Source organism: Bos taurus, chromosome 11 (assembly GCF_002263795.3).
Source record: "Bos taurus isolate L1 Dominette 01449 registration number 42190680 breed Hereford chromosome 11, ARS-UCD2.0, whole genome shotgun sequence".
Classification (NCBI taxonomy): Eukaryota; Metazoa; Chordata; class Mammalia; order Artiodactyla; family Bovidae; genus Bos; species Bos taurus.
The window spans coordinates 22,483,807-22,504,906 of NC_037338.1; the positions used below are offsets into that span (position 1 = coordinate 22,483,807).

Sequence of the window (21,100 nt, forward strand, 5' to 3'; positions counted from 1 at the left end):
GCTGCCACAAGTGGTAGTACCAGGCTTTCTCTGATTCCAGGTGAAAAGGAGGTGCATGAGGAAGAGTGAAGATGGACACATGAACAGAGTGGTCCACAAACATGGACAGGCTGAGATGTCTGTGCCTCAGGAATCTCAGGGAACACAGGCACATGTCAGTCATGTGTGTGCAGCTGGCCAGGTTCCAGATCAAACACTGGGTGGGTTCTGATGGTCGGGGTCTGCCTAGAAAGCACTGGTCCCAGTGTCTATCCTGCTCTTTCGTTCTGTGGGAATGGCTGGAAGGATGAGTTAACACATCCATGGTGGCCCGAAGGGGAAAGTTTAATTGCATTTTTATCTTTTAAATGCCACTTTAATTTGCAAAGAAATTTTTCTTTCCACCTATCTCCTATCAGGCACCTTCCTTTGTGAACTAAATTAAAAAAAATAATGAACAGGCCCAGCAAAAGGCAAAGAAGTCACAACCGTGAAAACTCCAGATACAATCCAGAGGGCTCTGGTTTCTAGGCTGGTGGCCTGATTCTCCCTTTTGGATTCTTCATTCCGGTCTTCCAAACAGAAGCAGGATCTGCTTTTCAAAAATAAGTGGGGAAAATGCTGCTGAGCTCTGGCATGTAGTTCTGGAAACCTTTTCACATTCCACTGCAGAATGCAGGTGCACCTCTACTGGGGGGCTTCTAGGAGGGAGGACCATGTGAGTGAGATGGGGTGGGAGTGGGATGAGGGCTCAGTAAGCAGCTAAGAACAGATGGAAAGTTTCACCTCTAAGTCCTAAGCTCACCCTAAGGTCCATTTGCTTAACTTCTGAAATATGACTTTTCTCATCTAGAGAACTGGAAATCTAATTTTTTGTCTGATGACAAACTCTCTGGTTACAGGCACTCTACCTTCAGCTTGCAGATTATACTCAAGTGTCCTAGGATCTTGAGAAGATGACTACATATACATGAGAGCTTATCGATTGCATGTTCCGTGGGGAGAGCTTACCAACCTCCCTCCAAACAAAAGCCTCGTTTTTAGCAGTGCCAAGACTTTGCTTCTCCTAGATTGACTAGCTCTTTCAAACAAAGCATGGTTTCTTTCACACATAACAGTCTCTTAGAACCCATCTTTGCCTCTCCTTGCTGTCCTCTTAGACAAAGCCTCCCTTTAGGGCACCTTGGATCCTGTTAGTGATCGGACTCTGAACCAGAACCCCAGACCCTGGTTCTGATGCTGTTTAGTTTACAGGATCTGCTGGTTCCCGACCAACTCCCGAATTCCACTTCTGCCCTGATGGTCCCTCCATCAGTGAGCCAGTTCCTCTCTCTGGATAGATCATACAGCACAGACCAACACTACGAACGGTCTGGGTCCAGAGACGGGCCCTGCCTTCCTGCTGGGCAGTGCTGAGAAGCATACCTTGAACTCGTAGGATTCTTCAATGATCACCTCCAGTCTGGTGTGCTCTCCCAGAATGGGGCGCCCCATTTCCGCAATGCGCCTCTCTTCCTCCTCTTTGCTGGTCAGTGGCTGCTTGTCATCATATTCATCTGTGAAAGGGAAGGGCAAGAGATTGAGGATGGACTCCATTCTATTTGGAAATCCCTGGATCCTGAAACAAGGACACCAAGAAGAAAGGAAGTCCTGATGACCTACTGGAAGTCCCTGGGGTGATGTCGCAAGGAGGGGAGAACTGGACAGATGCCTGTCATGTGGGGCCGTGATCACTGTGACAGCAAGTGATCATAACACCCCACAAACTAACCACCAGCCAAAGAGCAGATCAGGAAAAGCAACTGACAGGATCATATCCCTGGGAAAACTCTGCCATATGGCATCTATGATGAGGGAATCACCCAGGTGTTCCCTAGGGTGCCAGTTCACCTGGCCATTCGTACGCATCCTTTTAGCACATGACGAAGAGGAAACACAATTAAAGCTGCCAGGTGAAAGAATCCGGTCTCCTCCTCTCTACTTTCAAGAGGCAACAGAAAATGCCCCCGGGGCAAAGATATGATAGATGGGATATTCTTATCTTAGCCTCTTATTTGCTACTACAAGTTAAGAAGCTAAGCATCCATGCATTCCACATTTTAGTAAGATCCTGTACTCCAGGTCTGTCTCTCTGTGGTGCAAAGCTGATGGGTTGGGAGGACCTTGATCACATTAATCTAAAAGGAAACAAGGAAGAGGGAGCGTGAGGCCTTCAGGGAGTTACTACTACTCACCATGGGGGCATGATTATTTCCAGAACTACCAAGTAATTTACACTCCAGGAGAAACTCGTGGGTACTAAGAAAATGTTAATGGACTTGAGAGTCCATTAATGAGGGGAAGCTCACAGTTGGTTCCTCTCTGTGTGAAGGTCATTAGGATAAATCCCAGACTGAAAAGGCCATGCACATGTGAAGGACAACCACTCTTCCTATAATCACTCAGCCCCCTGTCCTTCAGGCTCAGGATGTGGAACAAGACAGGCCACTTCCCCTCACAGTTGAGCGGAATGGACCTCACTGAAAAGGATCTAGTATTGGTGGTACAGAGAGACTGCAGCCCTGATGCCCTCATTTCTAGAACCTTCTAGGCAAACTGCCTGCAATAGGAATCTGTGGACTAGGGAGCGATCAGGGTGGGAAGGACTTGTAGCCAGACTCCTTGCCTTTTGCATTTAGGCATCAGCTATTGCAGGAGTTCACAACTCCTTTCCCCTCCAAAGTCACATGGCTTCCCTCTGCTGAGGGACCCTGCCATGGTGGGTCCATCTGATGCGCCAGCAAATGATGCAGAAAACTAGTTCCTAGGCCAGTTGTTACGGAGCAGATGGGCTAGAGGTACTGCTAGCACTTTATAGGAAAGTGAAAGTGCCACTTGGATTTTAATTTGAATTACAAGACATTAGGGGAAGGATATTTACTATGTTCGCTTTTCATAGTTTATTTACAAATGGAAAGTTGTTTTTAATGGGATTCAAGTTGATTTAGGTAGAAAAATATAGAGAAATTACAAAAGAAAGGTGATACAATGCAGTGGCATTACTTTAAACTGCGTTTCACAAAATGAAATGATCTGGAACATGACATTAACTATACGGACATGGTAGTAAACGAAATCAAATCATGTAGTGAGCAAAAAGGTTATTCCCTTTTTAATCATCCTTGAGTCCTTCTGATGATGAAGACATGCTTATTTGGAGGCTGTTACATCTGTAACTAGTTCCTGACATTAGGGTTTCTATCCTTTAGGAAAGAGAAAACATTTCTCAGGCATAGAGCACTGGACTGCATAGAGCTAGAAGTTAACTATTTTCATCCTAAAAATTTTAACCTTATTTTGTATTTATGACAAATACTAGCTTTCCATTAGTGTTAGTGACTTGGTTTTGTTGTTTTGTTTTTAAACAAATTTAGTGAAGTAAAAACATGAGCCAAAACATTGCATGAAGTACATAACTGTATAGTTGGTATGAAGCCAAACGAAATAATGGAGAAGAGGTATGAGAATGACCAAAATTTAGGAATATCTGAACAGATTTCAGACTAAAGAAAAGCAGGGCACCTTGTTCCAATTGCTTCCTTCTACACTTTTTTTCCAGACTTGAATTTAATGCCACACTTTATCCTGCTGTCTACCCATCTAGAAAACCTTCCCCATTTTCACCTAGCTGAATCCTATTTATTTTTCAAAACTTTACCTCTTATTGCATGCAATATCCTTCAACTGACTTGCTTAGGAATGACCACTATAAGTCAGTTCTTAGTATTTGGTGTGTGTATATATTAAACATGGACACTTCTAATATACTACATTTTGTATTTAAACTACCTTTTGTTGTTGCTGTTTGGTCAGTAAGTAGTCTTTGACTCTTTTGTGACCACATGGACTGTAGCCTGCCAGGATCCTCTGTCCATGGGATTTTCCAGGCAAGAATACTGGGGTGGGTTGCCATTTCCTTCTCCAAAAACCACATTTACATACAAATATCCTGCATAAAAACTTAACAAGACAGAACAATATGTCTCATTGCTCTCTGAATTGCCCTCACACCCCCCCCCCCCGAGCCTATTATGATATAGTACTATAAAATTGTAGGTGCCTACTAAGTATTTGTCATGTGACTGTCCAACTCACTGTTAGAAAAGTCTATTTGCTCTACGCATAGAAGGACTATTCAGTCATTTCACACATGTCATCACACTCTTACCATATGTCAGCACACTGAGGCCTTCCAACCCCATTCCCTTTTCTAGGAACTCATGGTCCAGTGGGAAGTGAGGCATATAGACCGGGCAACTTCTACTACAACAAGCTAAGGACTGCAGATTCAGGGTGAGAGAGCAGCTTCCCTCTGCCCCAGGGAATCAGGGAAAGCTTCAAGAGAGAGGAGATACTTGAAATTTGCCTGGAAGCATGTATAGAAGCTCACCAGGTAAAGGTGATGGGAAGGCTGGCTAGGAGGTATTATAATAGAGGAGGGAGTGGTATTCCAGGCAGAGAGAAGGCAAAGCACAAAGGTTTAGTGGCACAATATAGTCAAGGCTATGTTCACTTAATAAATGTCATGAACATTGAGGAGATATTTATATGTAACACAGTAGCTGGATAAATCCTTTTATTGCTCTATAATGATACAGATGGGCTTCCCTGGTAGCTCAGATGGGAAAGAATCCACCTGCAATGCAGGAGACCTTGGTTCAATTCCTGGATTGGGAAGATCCCCTGGAGAAGAGAATGGCAATCCACTCTAGTATTCTTGACTGGAAAATCCCATGGACAGAGGAGCCTGGCCGGCCACGGTCCATGGGGTTGCAAAGAGACAGACATGACTGAGTTAGCCCCACTACTCTAGTGATACAGATAAGTTAGCATTCATTATCCAGATTTTTGAAACTGGCAAAGAGGAGAGCTAAGCAATTTTTTTAAGTGTCCTCTCTTTAGAAAGATTTTATTGAATAGGGAAATAGTTTAACAGCACATTTTTTGATCAACTATTATGTTTCTTTTCACTTTGAGTGTTGGATCAAATGCAGTTCATTTTAATATGGTCAAGTCAGTTTCATTTCCTTCTTTATGCACATGCTGTGCTTTTTGTTTGGCTTCTCAGATAGAAGAAATTCTCTATTTAATTCTCTCCCTCTCTCTATCTGTATATCTACATAAGCTTGCATGCTTGTGTCTAAGTCGCTTCAGTTGTGTCCGACTCTGTGTGAACCTATGGACTACAGCCCACCAGGCCCCTCTATCCATGGGGATTCTCCAGGCAAGAATACTTGGTTGCCATGCCCTCCTCCAGGAGATCTTCCCAACCCAGGGATCGAACCCATGTGTCTTATGTCTCCTGCATTAGTAGGCAGATTTTTACCACTAGCGCCAGCTGGGAAGCCCCATAATACATATACCTGTACCTATTTTTAAACTCACTTTACTGAGAAGTTGATAATAAATTATGTAACATCATGATCTTAAAAAACAACACAACTTAAAGATCAAATGCATAATGAAGAGCCATGGTTCAAATCAGTATTGACAAGACAGAAAATAATCCTGGGATAAAATCATCTGTAGGGGAGAAATCTGAGAGCAGATATCTCCTGGCAGTTTGCAGCAACTTGCTGGCCTCTCTGATTAGATCCTAAAGAGGCCCATACTTTATTTCCATGAGGAATATTCTGGAACAACTCTGCAGTCAGGGCTGCATGATGATTAAGTGGGTGTGTGGGATGCAAGAAACAAGGGAAGTCCTACTGAGGCGTGCTTCTGTTGCCGTGGCCAGTGATGGGTGATGCTGACAACTGAAGAGTGGGTATCCATGTCCTCATCCAGAGACTCAGTGACAAGGGAGAAGGAGCTCAAACTGGGCTCTAATCCTCCTGTCGACATGGGACAGTTCTGTCATCGTTTAGTCACCCTGTCAACGTCCCACTCTGGAGAAGCCCCACAGATGCACTGCCGTCTGTTTGTGTTTGGCTAACATCTCGTTGCCTGGAGGCAGGAAAGGCAGACTCTGAGAAGAGAGTCAGCTTGCTTTTAAACCTTCTTCGTAATACTTGGAATAAAAGACCCATGCCTGAGAAGCGAGATTTGCAAGAAATCTGGAATATACTGAAACTTGGGAGGCCTCTGCACAGAGTCCCCTTTATAGGTCCACGCTGCCCCTTCCACCATGCGTCCCACCCTGGGCTGTTGTGGTGGTGTCTTGTGGCTGACCCAGGACACCCCTCCCACTGCAGAGAAGCCATGGCATTGTATAGCAATGTTTCCGTGGGAACAGGGGCTGAATTGTGTCACTTGGACTGATGCTGAAGCTGAAACTCCAGTACTTTGGCCGCCTCATACGAACAGTTGCTCATTGGAAAAGACCCTGATGCTGGGAGGGAGTGGGGGCAGGAGGAGATAGAGGATGAGCTGGCTGGATGGCATCACTGGCTCGATGGACGTGGGTTTGAATGAACTCTGGGAGTTGGTGATGGACAGGGAGGCCTGGCGTGCTGCGATTCATGGGGTCGCAAAGAGTTGGACACGACTGAGCAACAGAAATGAACTGAAATGAACTGAATATCTAAAGACCCAAAGAACACTTGAAGGCGGTTAACTGTGGTTTTCAAGGCCCATGAGGAAACGAGTACCTGCGATGGTGATTATAGTAGAGGGGAGTGGATGTTCTCTAGCATGAACTTTCCTGAAGACAGGCTGGCCTAGCAAAAGGACAGGCAAAAGTCAGCAGAATGGATGGTACTGGTTTGCCAGCAGCGCTCTGTGGAATTAGTAAGCATCACACCCAAAGGCATACAGCACACACAATGTTAGTCTGGGGATTGAGTGGTCAGAGGTCACTGTTCTGTAGGTCACAGAAGAGAGCAGGTCAATGGGGCAAGGGTTCTAGGAGCCAAGCCAGATTGTTCCTGGGAAGCACACGTGCCACAGACAGGAATGCAGCCACATTCCTGCAGGCGTCCGAGACGCACTGACCATGTCCTTCACGTTCCTGCTTCCAGAGGCATCACCAAACTACAGAAAGCACTTGGTGCTCCTTTTAGAGCCTACTGGTGCCAACAACATGGTCTCGAGCAGGCCGTTTCCCCAGCTTTCCCATATGTAACACGGGGATAGTAGTACCTGCTCTGTCCATATCACAGGTTTGTTTGAGGATCAAGTAACATAATATAAAAAATAATGCTTATTTATTTCTTGGGCAGTCTGAAGGGGAAAAGGTTGTATACACTGACAGGTTTTGCAATGGTGCTCCATTGTCACCATGACTGGCTGGATTACCTAGTTGAGGGTTTTCATGAAACCCCTGGTTCATCTGACTGACAGATCTACCTGCTGTTGATTTCTACCAAGAGTTCCCATAACTGACCTGGGAATCATGATTCACCCTCTGTGCAAACTCTGCTGTATGCTTGCTGTCTGTATTTGGACAAAGTGTTTCTTTCAGATTCAGTGTTCTCAACTATTAAGAGAAGTCAAACTTGAAGGGAATTTGTTCTTCTAACCCAAGTACTGGAGGGTCTAAAGTGTGTTTAACTGTTGGAATTTTCATAGTTTGGCTTCCTTAGAAAGCCATGTGCCTTATGAAAACTATCATATGATAAGCATAATATGATTGGAAGAGTAAGTTTTAAAGAGGTATATTGACTATTATGCACTTTTAATTAATTAGTGAAATTTTAGCTGCCTGTTTTGGGAATCAAACATGCCTCTCTCTTTGCAAACTGAGCCAGAATACTTAACTTTATTAAAAATATCCAAATTAATGTACTCTAATTTTCCTGCTTTGGCATCTTCCTATTTTTTTTATTTTTTTGGAATTCATACTGGTGGATTTAAGAGATACTGTGGAGGTTCTGGATTAAAATGGGATTAAGATACAAGTAGGAACGTACGAGTTGGGAGGAAGGAATTAAAAGTGCTGGAAATAGTCATCACATGGCCTTGGACATAAAGGCCAAGCTCTGAGCCCTGGATGAGTGGTTGGAGCAGATTGATTAATCTCTTTGAACCTTCATTTCTTCTCCTGTAAGAGAAAAAATCTTATCCTGTAAGGTTGAAGATCAAATGATATAATGAATAAGAGATGCTTTCCAGATTCTAATGAGCTATAACGTAAAAAGGGTTATAATGTTATGGGCCTGGAGGGTCAAGGGGGAATTACATCATAGACACCAACAAGGGCCTTCCAATGAGGCAAAGATAAGCAGCAACAGGGGAAGATCTGCAAATTCCAAAAGCATCCCCAGAATTTAATGGCCACTACAAATGCCATTTCTGAAATAGAGACACTGGGTTGTGGACCAAATGACTTTTTCAATTTCCATATATCCTGATTTAAATTTAGATTTTCACACTCAGCTGCAAAGACGGCGTAAACCTGCTGGCAAAGTCCAAGAGCTAGATTAATTCTCCTCTACTGCTCCTGTGTCTCAAAGCCTTGACTTCAAAGCTTCAAACTGACTTCAAAGGAAAGCTCTTCAGGGCTTACAGCTGCTTTTCACTGTGTAGACCTACATTTTAGAACTTCCCCCAGAGGTATCTATAGAGAGTGGATCCCAGATATTCTTGGTTCAAGAGAAGAAGGGTCATGTAAAGCGAGAGGAACAAACCAATGTAGAGATCCTAAGAGGGTTCTGCAAATTCTCTCATTTTAACTGCATCATTGCAAGTTTTGGGAAGAGGTGGTCACACCAGAAAAACTGCTATTGGAGATTAAAATCTGAACCATAAGAAAAAGCTTAATGAAGTATGTGAAATAGTAGAAAACCTTTGGAAGACATGATTCTGTCCTCTTGGAGGCATAATGTATCCAAGACAGAAAATGTTAGATATTAGTAGTCGGGTATTCTAGAACTTGATATGAACAATTTCTGAGAAAAGAAAATTAGATACCATTAATTAGTTACTAAAAAGGAAGATGCTTCAAGTGATACAGAAGGAAGCCCCTAAAAGCAAAATCCTGACATAGTCAATGATAAAACAGGAAGATATCCAAACACATCGGTACATTTTAACGATTCTATCTACCCTAAAGACTTTGTTAAGGTCTCAGCAGCAGGTTGCACAGGGCCAAGCAGTAGATACTATACTATTCCTACCTTCCTCAAAGCACACAAGGATCAATTACTTATTGGGTGATTGAATCAGAACATTTCCAAAAAGACTTCAGTAAATGATAAGGTGAAAAAGAAAAGATTAAAGTTTTAAAAGTAAATGTACATTCCTGCCTTCAGATTCAAAACTAGCATCATTGGCAGTGCAGAACTGGGAAGACTTGACCTAGGAGAAAGTCAGGTGAATCAGGTTTAAGAAATTCTCTATGAGAACTTGCCCTGTTGAGCATTTTTATCCTTTTCAAATTCTATGTCTCCAAGAGCCTATGAATTATTTTGTCATTAAACATTGTGTCTGGAGAGAAAGCAGTGGAGAGCAATAGCCCACGGGAAATTGGTTGCATTCAGAAAGTTCCACTTTGACAGAATCATGTTGAAACTTCTTGATCATGAGTTTACACTGATGGTGGTTTAAGTTAACCCCGACCCCCACCATAACATTTTCAAATAGAATTTTTGAAAATGTTTCTTTTCTAAATGTTTTTGTTTAACTATCTTGTTTCAGAAAAAAATAATTAGACTATTGATATCTACATAATTGTATTGGAAAATGCCACAACCATTAGGACAGCCTTTAGAGACATCTTCAACCTGCAGCTTCAGACAAACTAGAAGGATATTTACTTTCCTCTCTAAATCTACATGGATGATGTTGAAAGTGTGCAAAAACATTTAAGGTCAAAAGAGAGGATGCTGCAAGGAAATATCTCCCTTCTATACACAAGGAAATAGCTCTAAAGTTGTGCTTAAAAATGCAGTCAACAGTGGCTGGGTACCATTCTGAATTTAAGAGTTTAAAATTTTTTAACTAGAGTATTGAGTTTTTACAGAACACTTTGTCATCCACTTCACGAGGCAGACATATTACTCGTTTCCATGTTAAGAATCCTAAAACTTCTCAGATGGGTGTGGTGGGCAGAGCGACGGCATGTTTTGTCTTCTCCCAATAGGACATTATCTATGATTAGAATCCTGAGCTTGGGCCAGGGAGTTGACTTGGATGTCAACTCCTATGCTTCCTTGAGACTATCAATCATTGTATGTATTCTGGTACTCTCTGGAGCATCTAGCAGAGCTCCCTCACATTATCAGCACTATGTGCATATCTGTAAATTGATCAGTGTCAAAACACGACCAATTACAGGTTCTCCATACAAATTTGCTCATAAATAAACACAACACACACCTTGTTAATGTGTAAAACATAAAATGTATAAAATCAGCAAGAGCACACCGTGTACCACAGCTAAAGGTTAATTCTGGGTAAGTAAGATGCGGTTCTTATTTGATATTTAAGGGTAACTGGGAGAAAATGAAGAACATTTTAAAAAATTGTCTTACCATACAGGTATTTCCCTTCATTAAAAGGAAATAAAAATGGGAAATAATTTTTTAAAATGTAAACAACCCATGGTGAGAACAGATAGTAAAAAATAAAATTTGGTTCATTAGACTTAAAAAATTCATACCTGTTATTGTGAAGCCACCTAAAAAAGAAAGAAAATAAATAAGTGTTACCATTTATTTCATTTATACTCTCAATAACAAATACCTGTGACATCAGACCACCTGACAACCCATCCAAGGTACAAAAACTTGCCAAATCGTATTTATAATTAAGAAAGGTATGGAAATATCAATTCAAGACTTAACCATTAATCATTCTTTTAAGGTTATGATGTTCAGTGCACAAATTTAATTCTTGTGCACGCCTAAAAAAATCACTGATTTTTTTAAAAAGGTAATACTAAACTAAAAGTGGAATGCAAACTATCTGACTTCCACAAAATTATGAGACCAATCGCTCTAAACAACAATCTTGTTAATAAATCAATAGAAATAAAGGATAAGTCAGAAAGCTACTGTGGCACCTGATAGAAAAGGAAAATAACCTAGAAAAATGGAAAGGAAATGCAAGAAATGAAATGCTTACCAAGCTCATTCAATAACAGGGCTGTGAAGGAAACAGACAAAGACAAACACAGAATAAGAGACCAGATGAATAATGAAAGTAAGAGGAATATCAGCAGAAAGAAATCCAGGCAGATCTGATTATAGTGGTAGGGAGCTGCCACTAAATGGTGCATGCCAAGTAAATGTGGCATTGGGAGTATTTCCCAAAAAAATCCCTAATTTCTGCAAATTGGTGTGCCTGATTGTATATATAAACAATTTACTTTATATATCATTTCTTGACATTTAAGAAAACATGCCCATTATATGTTTACACACAGTGTATATATCTAGTTTGCCAAATAGAGCAGAAATATTTTATGAGTCTTTCTCATGAAATAATTGCCTGGGAATTAGTGAATTCAACAGACAGAAGTCTGAAATCATCCAGGATCTCAGGGATTGTACCTTTCATGTACCTTTCAATGAAAACAGAGGAAACATCTTAGGACATTTCATTTTGGCCATCTCTCCTGATAAGGAGACTTTGCCCCAAGGTGAAGTTCTCTCTCTGGAAGTTCTATATGCATGATATTCGATCATCAAGGAATGCTTAGGTTTTTTTAAATCCTCAAAACTTGAGTCCCAGGAATTAGTGCTTATTTGTGTGTCCTTACCTATGACTTCTGCACATTCTAATTGGACAGCCACATAGTTTCTTGCGGACACATAATTTCACAGAAACTGACAAGTCAGCGAGGGAAGGCTTGTGATCGGGGGAGAGGCCATACATACTTTGTCTTTCAGGCTATGTGCTTTAAACTCAGACTGTAACTGTAGCACTTTATTTTGGTAAAATCTACTTGCCTAAATGTATCAAATAAATGACTTCCACAGTTACAGATGAGAATGTTACAATTACTTCTTCAGGACCAGTTTTCTAATGGTAGTGGCATTAGAGGATACTTTTAAAAACAAGTCAGTCATTTTATTTATGATGACACAGATCTACTTGGTGGGTGTTGAAAGCAGATCAAGGAAGTTTAATTTGCTTTTATATGCAGGCGTATTTTACTAAAATGACAATCGAAAGAGCTGTGTATCCAAGATGCTCTTCCTTGACATAAAAGGCAATCCTTTGGAGGAATACAATTAGAAGTAAGTGCTTTTTCCTGTATGTTAATGAGGCATTTTTGATCCCATCTTTGTAAGAAATCAGCACAATTTTCTAAAGTGTCTTTTTCTTTCACCTGCTGTCTATGGAGCATATTAAATAAGCTGCATTAAAATGGGTCCCCAGTGCTCCTCCTCCATCATTCCAAAGGCTCCTGTTACCTTTTTGAACTTGTCCTGATTAAGTCAGGACAACTTCGTTTTTCTGATGGACTCAGAGGCCAGTGTGTTCTATCTAATAAAAGCAAGATTAGTTAAATTCCCCCAAATGTTGGGTCTATATAGGAATTAGTCTTTTGTATTTGATTTTTCCTTTACATGTAAAAGTATATATTTCTTGCAAAGTGGTCATTTAACCATTTAAACTGTTCTCATCAATTGTTTGAATGCAATCAATATGTACTACATTCATTTTATAGATACCATTAAATTTACCATTCCTTTAAAAATGGCCACTATGCTAAGTCACTTCAGTCGTGTCCGACTTTGTGTGACCCCATAGACGGTAGCCTACCAGGCTCCCCCGTCCCTGGGATTCTCCAGGCAAGAAAACTGGAGTGGGTTGCCATTTCCTTCTCCAATGCATGAAAGTGAAAAGTGAAAGTGAAGTCGCTCAGTCGTGTCCAACTCTTAGCGACCCCATGGACTGCAGCCGACCAGGCTCCTCCATCCATGGGATTTTCCAGGCAAGAGTACTGGAGTGGGGTGCCATTGCCTTCTCCAAAATGGCCACTATTAGAGGGTAATTATGGGAAGCCTTTAGAATAATTCAAAATTAAAAAAAAAAAAAACTATTTTTAAAGCTGATATAAAATTCAGCTCTAAAATTTTGTGTTTAAACAAAATTAAAAATTTTTTTAATTTCATGCTGTTTTTTATTTTTAGAAAAAATTTGTTAGAAATGTGTCAGTTCAATAAGAATTGAAAGAGTTTGAAGCAGAAGGTAGAATCAGCCTGAATTAAGGGTTAAGTTCTTAATGAACTATCATCATGTCCTTTCTACTAAAGAAAATTCATATGCCTATAGGTTTTATACCTTTTAAATTTCATATCTGATGATATGAATAATACTACGCAAAAATGAATACTACTCTTTAAAGATCTTTGTTCTTACTGTTTTTTGTTTTTGAAAACTGGCTTCTCTAAGGAAGACTAATGACTGAATTCTGAAGTTTCCTATTATTTACCATGAGACACAACTGCCATGACTAACATGTACATAGTAGTGTCCATCGCTAATGTATTAGGGGATGCTTAATAGCTGGAACCAAATTGTTGAATGATTCCTGAGTAGTGAAAAACTAAACCCAGAAATTATTCTTTTATGTCATCCTTTCTGAATTACAGAACTCTCTTCCATTATTTCTGAAATCTTGTATCAATTAAGGTGAACTGGCATTTCCTGAGGAAAAGGGGCATTTCTTGGTGCATGGTGGAAGAGGGAAGGGGAATGAAATTGCCAAAGCTTCAAAGGAGAGGAAGTATAGTACTTGGAAGCCGAGGAAGAGGAGAGAGTTAAGTGTGAGAGTAGGAGACACGGAGAGAAGAGTACAATTTCTCGCTGGTATGTCTTTGAATACTCTCACACCTTTCATGCCTCTTCTTATCCATTTTGGTTCCTCAAGCACAAGGGAGAAACTGCACTCTTTCTCATATTCCTCACGGTCAAATATTCTAATGGTAATGATCTTCCTGTGGGAACACAAGACAAAGGCAAAACAAATGGTTGGAGTCACACGCTCATGCTAGGTGTTCACCAAGCAGCATGTTACTGTGATGTTATGGAAGGAGAACGGGCCACACATGCACCTCCAGGAGTATGTAAAAGGGCATCCAGGGACTCTCAGCTGGCCCCCGCTAATCTTCTCTGCCAATCCATCACTGATGCAAATTCTTCTCCTTCAATTTAGCAGTCAGGAGGTACCCCAAATTAAGAAATCAGACCGTTGGCTTTATGGGGGTGCAGCTAGCATCAAAACCAACATTGCCAGCAATGGAAGCTTGACTGCACTGCTGATGCTCAGAATGCAATGCACAGAGTGGCCCAAACTGGTTGATGGGGCTTCAGGCCAGGCCTACTGTGGCCCCAAGGAGATCCATGCCCTGTTACATAGGTGGAGGGATGTGTGCATCGTAAGTCACGTTCTGAAGAGTGCAGGCATCCAGGGGTGGCACAGGCCAGCAGAAGCTGTTGGGCTCAGCCCTGGAGCAGCTCCCCCACCTTTCTTCTCACTCATCTCCACCAGGCGGGGCTCTCCAATCTCAAGGAAGAAGGTCTTGTTTTTCTCATACTCCTCATCATCAATTACCTTGACTGATATTGTTTTGCTGAAACAGAGAAGAATAGAAATTGACGAACAAGGGGAAGAGGAAAGAGAAGAGAAGGAACATAGGGAAGAGGAAAGCAAGGTTAACGAGCAGCACTTCCAGACAAACGCCAACTGAGAAACTTCTGGACTGTGAGACTGTCCTTCCAGAAAGGATGTGGGATGGGTCTGAGAAATGCACAGCACCCCTGCCCAGGGCCACAGAATTATTTAGTCAAAACACAGCTCTCATACAGCTAGGTTTATCGTCATTATGGGAAGGAGAAAAACACAGATCACAATAGTAAGAAAAGAGAAATATATTTATAAGTAAATACCTTAACCATAGGACTGTCTGAGCTATGCTCTGGAATTCACTCCTGTGATACAAATCAGTAAACCACATCAAAATATGAACAGAGGCTACCTCTGTTCATAACAGGCATGAGGATCATTTTTGTGAGGATCATTTTGTGAGGCTTTCATTTTGCTTTATTTCCAAACATGACATTTTTATCATAAAATTTTATTAAAATAATATATATATATAAAAGGATCACAAAATAAAATATCTTACCCCACCCAATATCCTAGAGTCAAACTCATTTTCAAGTGAGTCAGATTTTCCACCTAGATCACAAGGGGAAGTTATGTTTTGTCTCTTTAAAGATGAAGGCCTCTTAAAGTAGGGGTGAGGAATGATGTTCTATTTTCTTCCCTCCCAAAGTTGAATTTCAACTTAGACAAAATACACTCTTTATCCTCTTTGCAAACTCCATGGATACATCGAGACATTTCATTAAGAATTCTTCCTGTAATCGATCCTTTAGCACTTTTTGCCTTGTTGTCTTATGGTTGTGATTGACAGGCAGGTATGACAAATGCAAATATTATGCAAATCTAAACCTCCCCTAAGCCTTGATGACTCTGAAAAGAAATCTAGTGTTAACTTCTAATTAATAAGGCTTTAATCACTTCATGTATTACAACTTACTCAGAGCCCAAAAACACGTGTTTGTTCTTGAAAATATCTTTTGTTCAGTAACATCGGCCAAGAATATTTCTGACTAAAGGTTTAAAAAAGATGAGTTTTCAAACACATACAGTTTTAATGTCATGCACATTATTTAGTTTTGGTGGAATTTTCCAGGTTTTCTATAAAGATCTCTCTTTTTTTTTCTTTTTTTGATTATTGATCAAAGCTCTCAAGTTTCATTTAGACCTACACATGCCAAAGAGCACCAGCCTTCTCTTCTCATATGAAGGAGAATAAAGGTAGAAGTTGCTTTTAATTCTCTGAATTTCCCAGCCTCTAATGCTAAGTGAGAACAAATGACTGCTTCTGGTTCTAAAGAGCCTCATAACCTCCTCCCTGTGCCTCACCTAAAGAACAGCCCCCATAACACTCACATCCCAACGGCTCACTGCTAAGGAATTGGAACACACGATAGTGCCTTTCTGTCTCAGCTTTGTCTTCAAAGACTGAAATAGTAAGGCTAGGTGAGCAGCTGTCAATGACTAAAGCAGTATCATTTTTAAAGAGCAGTTAGATATTTGTAAAACTACCAACAGTCTGACAAAAGTCCAGCCACATATATATATATATATATATATACACACACACACACACACACATATATATGTGTGTATATATATATAATGAACAATTCCTAACTTCCAAAACTGTGTTCTGGAATTCACCAATTTACTTTATATCTATAACCAACCTGCTCTGACTATACCAGAGTATCTGATCATTCCTCAGTATCCAAAAAAATACAAAATATTAGAGAAAGCACAAGAAGATATAGGAATGGATTCATTCATTTTAGAATGAATTTGGTAAGTGAGATCAAATTTATTCTTCAAAAAACTGCCAAACATCTACCTTATTTGTCATCCAAATTATGCATTTTAGGTATTAATTTCCATCTTATTGCCTTGTAATCATAAACTATACTTGTACATCACTGCTAAAGTCATCAGCATCATATGATCGTGTGTGGGAAAACACTGGTGGGCATTATAAGGGTCCTGCTACTGTCTTTTGGACCTAAAGGCCTCTAATCAAGACACTTCATGGTAAAGTGAATGTTGCAATGCTCTTGCTTATATTACATAGAAACATTTGACTTGTGTTTTTCCATCCTGTACTCCCAACCCATCCCAAATCTCATGCATTATTATAGAAATAAAGCATAGTGGAGATGCTTGGAGTGGTCTTTCTATTAGGGCAAGCATTTGTTTAGGAGGGGCTCCCAGTTTCATTCCCAAAGGGCAACATGACCACTTATTCATAAACAAACAGAAAAACCCAAGTAACATAGTGTTTCTGATCCTTGGTGAATTTCATCTGCTATTGCTGTGATAGATTTATTTTCTACATTCTGAGTAGCTGATCAATGTGAAAAACATAAGGTCTCACCCCACTCATTTATATAACAAACACTTAAAATTTATCAATAGAGTATCTCTAGTCACTGGGATTATAATCCTTAGAAAACATTTCAGTACTTGATAACTGTGACACGGGAAGATCAACTATGAAGGAAAAGACAACAGTAATTCTGCAGGTGCCTGGCAAAGGCACCTAAAATAGATGGGATTTGCATAATGGTGTATCATTTCAAAATCATTAGTAATACAATCAATAGTGCCCCTAACAGGAGGAGCCATTAAATCACATATTGATTTTACTCCTCTTGCTCAGTATAGCTATTAATAGGAAACTTGATTATTAAAGGAAAATTCAGTCAATTTAAAGAGGCAAGATAAAGAAATCAATATGAATTAGTCCTCTGAACCAAGAGAGGCAAAACCCAGAAGATATGGGTAATGTTCATCTTTTGCGTACGAACAGAACTGTTTCTCCCCCTAGCAAAGGTGCACGCGTGTTAAGTCATTTCTGACTCTGTGCAACCTTATGGACTGCAGCTCCCCAGGCTCCTCTGTTCATGGGATTCCCCAGGCAAGAATATGGGAGTGGGTTGCTGTGCCCTCCTCCAGGGAATCTTCCCAACCCAGGGATTGAACCTAAATCTCGTGTGTCTCCTGCATTGGCAGGCAGCTTCTTTATCACTAGCACCACATGGGAAGCCCCCTAACAAAGGTAGAGAGGTGCAACTAACCTATGTAAATTTTAAAGGATCATATCCTTGGCATGTCTTTGGCTCACTTTCCAGAACCTAATGCGTGAAAGACTATGGCCACTTCTTTCATCATGGGCGAAGTAAATAAGATGGGGTTGGTTTGGTGAAAACCCCAGTTTCACTTTTAGCTTGATAATCAGCAGAAGCACATCTCTCTCTGCTCCTCACAGTTCTGCAGTGAAAATTAAATCTCAAGGACTGAATGATCTTAGAGGTCCTTCACTCTGCCCCCTTTGCCACACCAATCCCATATTCATATTCTGCAACAAGACTCTCTCTCTCTGAGAACATAGATTCATGTTGGCTATATTTTGGTTCTATTTATCAATGGGAAGCAGTCAGATAACTGTTCTTCTTTCTTTTTTTGAAGTATAGTTAATCTACAGTGTTATATTAGCTTCAAGTGTACACCAAAGTGATTCACTTATATATATATCATTACACTAGTTTTATTATTTCTTTAAATCAGCAAGTTAACCAAACAAAACTGGAATAGTTGGGGGAGATCCAGCCTTTCATCCAACAACAACGCCTGCACTAATTTTACACTGATAAGGAACAAACAGAAAAATTGTGTCACGCAATTTTCAGCTACCCTAATCATGATGAAGAAAGAAGGTAGGGAGAATTTCTCACTTGATTTTTTTACATCACTCTAAAGTTGAAGAGTATACTATAAAAATTATGTTTCCTGGAAACTAGCAACACAGTTACAAATCTTATGATATCATTAAGACATTAAATAATTTCTCAGGAGGGCCAAAATATTTATGGAGATACATTTTGGTTCCATTTCTAGAAAAAAAACATTTGGTTAAGAAAGATCAAATTATTTAGTAGAAAAATACAAGTCGTTCCTTTGATTTTTGCCTTTCCTTTGATGATACTAAAGCCACATCTATGTTTTATTTCTCAGTCTTTCTCTTATCTGATGGGTTTCAAAGGACCCAGATTCCTTCAAGCATCCTAGTCAGGAGTTCTTATATCAGGTGGTGACTTAGGCAAACTATGAGAAAGAAGAGAAAGAGATGGTGCTATTAGCAAGAGTCATAAAATAAAATCTCCTCAAAATACTAATATCTCATTATTAAGCCAAATTTGAATCAGCCTCTTTTCAAATTTCAGCTTCAATTTGTCCTTCTGTGCTTTCTTCTCTCTAAGACTACCCTTGAAGTTGGGAGAAGCGAGAAAAGATGAGTTGGAGGATGAAAAAGAAGAGAATCTTTCTAAATCCTCATAAAACAAAAAGATTTTACTGAGGATTTCACATATATAGGTACTGCAATATCTCTTTAGAAAAGATTTTCTTAAAGATTTAACCTCTCTTTAAATCAGAGGTCAACGAACTGATGGGCATTTTGCATTTCTTAGTTCACCCATCTTTCTAGCAGGCCTGGAAGTAACTTCTACCATTTAACAACTCACAGAGGAAACAATGACTGAAAAGTAAAGTAACTTCCAAGGTCACAACGTGAGGCTCCTGTGACTGGATCCACAGACAAGTATCTTTCAGGTACATGACCTACAAGGTCCTTGCTCATTGAGCTGTGCAGTATTTTTATAACCGCTTTAAAAGATCTAAATCATTACCTTGAATTAATACAGAGGTTTATTGTTCAATCTTTATGTTAGCAAAGACTGCCTAGATGAGCAGCAACAGATTTTCAATTCTATTTTTAAAAGGAAAGCAGTACATATTATATTGGATGATGGTGTATTAAAAAGTTAAATCCTTGAGGTGATAAAGATCCTATCAGGATTAACTGAAAAATGCCACAGACACATAGGGGCTCCAGCTCTGAGGAATGTGAGCAGCCAACCAGCAGCCTTGGCTTCACCAAGGGGCTTGTTAGAAATGCAGAGTCTTGGGGCCTGCCCTAGGCCCACCAAATCAGATCTACATTTTATCAAGACCCCCAGAGGACACCAATGCAAGTAAAAGTTTGAGAAGTGCTGATCTAGACTGGAAAAAGCGTTCTTAAGTCTCATAATAAATAGCTGGGCTTGTGTTTTGAAACTGTCTGCATATTCAAACCGAAAACTCTAAATGCTTAGGCTGGGCCCATTCCAGATCAGTGAGATGACAAGACTCTCCAGTTGAGGGGTCTCAGCATGAATACAGTTTTAAAAAGTTTTCAGGGGATTCTAATAATGTAACTGGGGCTGGGAGCTGACTAATGAATTGGCACGTGTGTCCTGATGCTTAAAAGAATATATTAATAAGGAAAAGGTAGCATTGTGGGGCTTCCCAAGCGGCGCTAATGGTAAAGAACCTGTCAGTACAGGAAATGTGAGAGAAAAGGTTCACTCCCTGGGTTGGGAAAATCCCCGGGAGGAGGGCATAGCAACCTACTCTAGTATTTTTGCCTGGCAGGCTACAGTCCACAGGGTCGCACAGTCATGCAAACTGAAGTGACTTGGTGTGCACACACAGGTAGCATTGTGAGGAAGGGAGGGTCAAAAGTAAATTTTAGATCTAATTAGAAATGTAGGTTGAAGCATGGGAAAAGCATTTAACTTTGTCCTTCACCAGCGTTCTTTTCTGGATTATATAGAGAATGTAAAGCTGTTGTGTCCTCTCAGGAAATACTGGTCTCCACAAGCCACCATAATAGTTATAGATGAGAAAAGACCTTGAACATCTGGGCAGCAGAGTTTATACTCATTCACAGTGACTTCCTTCCTAGAGAGATAAGAACTCTGGTGCTAGGTTTTAATACAACAGAGGTTTGTTTGGAGAATAGAAAGACGAAGGGTTTCGACTGACACAGAAGATAGGAATGCCTTCTGTGCCTTGTCAGTGCCTCTCTCAGCCTTGAGCCACGTCAGTGGAAGGCCATGTCCATGCAACTGAAAACTTTTCACTTGGAGGCCACCATACTCAGATTCAAGAAAGAAGTCCCAGGACCAACCTCATCTGAAGGGCAAAGATCTGGTCATTTCTCTGACCACAGAGTGGTGTCATCAGGTAAGGCAAATCTGCAACTGAATCTCCGTTCTATCTGATGTTTTTTTTTTTTAATTTTGTTTTATTTTTAAACTTTACATAATTGTATTAGTTTTGCCAATTATCAAAATGAATCCGCCACAGCTTCAGGGTAAACTCCTATTACTCAAAACAACAAAAAGAATCAACTTAAAATGGGCAAAGGATCTGAACAAACAGTTCTCCAAAGAAGGTAAACCCATGGCCAGTAAGCACATGAGAAGATACTTAACATCATTTGTCATTGCTGCTGCTGCTGCTGCTAAGCCACTTCAGTCGTGTCCGACTCTGTGTGACCCCATAGACGGCACCCCACTGGGCTCCCCCGTCCCTGGGATTCTCCAGGCAAGAACACTGGAGTGGGTTGCCATTTCCTTCTCCAATGCAGGAAAGTGAAAAGTGAAAGTGAAGTCGCTCAGTCATGTCCAACTCTTCACGACCCCATGGACTGCAGCCCATTAGAAAGATACAAATCAAAACCACAATGAGACACAACTTCACTCT

At 40.4% G+C, this 21,100-nt stretch overlaps 1 protein-coding gene and 1 long non-coding RNA gene across 16 annotated transcripts in view; one reads left to right on the top strand and one right to left on the bottom strand.

Annotated features, from left to right (window-relative positions):
- SLC8A1 (solute carrier family 8 member A1) overlaps positions 1–21,100 on the bottom strand; it is a 447,525-nt gene that overhangs the window by 76,392 nt on the left and 350,033 nt on the right. For 10 of the 15 annotated variants that reach the window (XM_005212561.5, XM_010809914.4, XM_059891028.1 and 7 more), the window contains 6 exon segments: positions 14,377–14,483; positions 11,023–11,043; positions 10,559–10,576; positions 10,431–10,445; positions 6,609–6,677; positions 1,405–1,535 (listed from right to left, as the gene is read on the bottom strand). In XM_005212561.5, the coding sequence (XP_005212618.1) occupies positions 1,405–1,535; positions 6,609–6,677; positions 10,431–10,445; positions 10,559–10,576; positions 11,023–11,043; positions 14,377–14,483 (361 nt within the window). 15 annotated transcript variants of the gene reach the window in all.
- LOC112448760 (uncharacterized) overlaps positions 20,377–21,100 on the top strand; it is a 40,065-nt gene continuing 39,341 nt past the window's right edge. Inside the window, exon 1 of the long non-coding RNA XR_009496392.1 lies at positions 20,377–20,578. This is a non-coding gene — a long non-coding RNA (uncharacterized lncRNA). The remainder of the gene's footprint in view (positions 20,579–21,100) is intronic.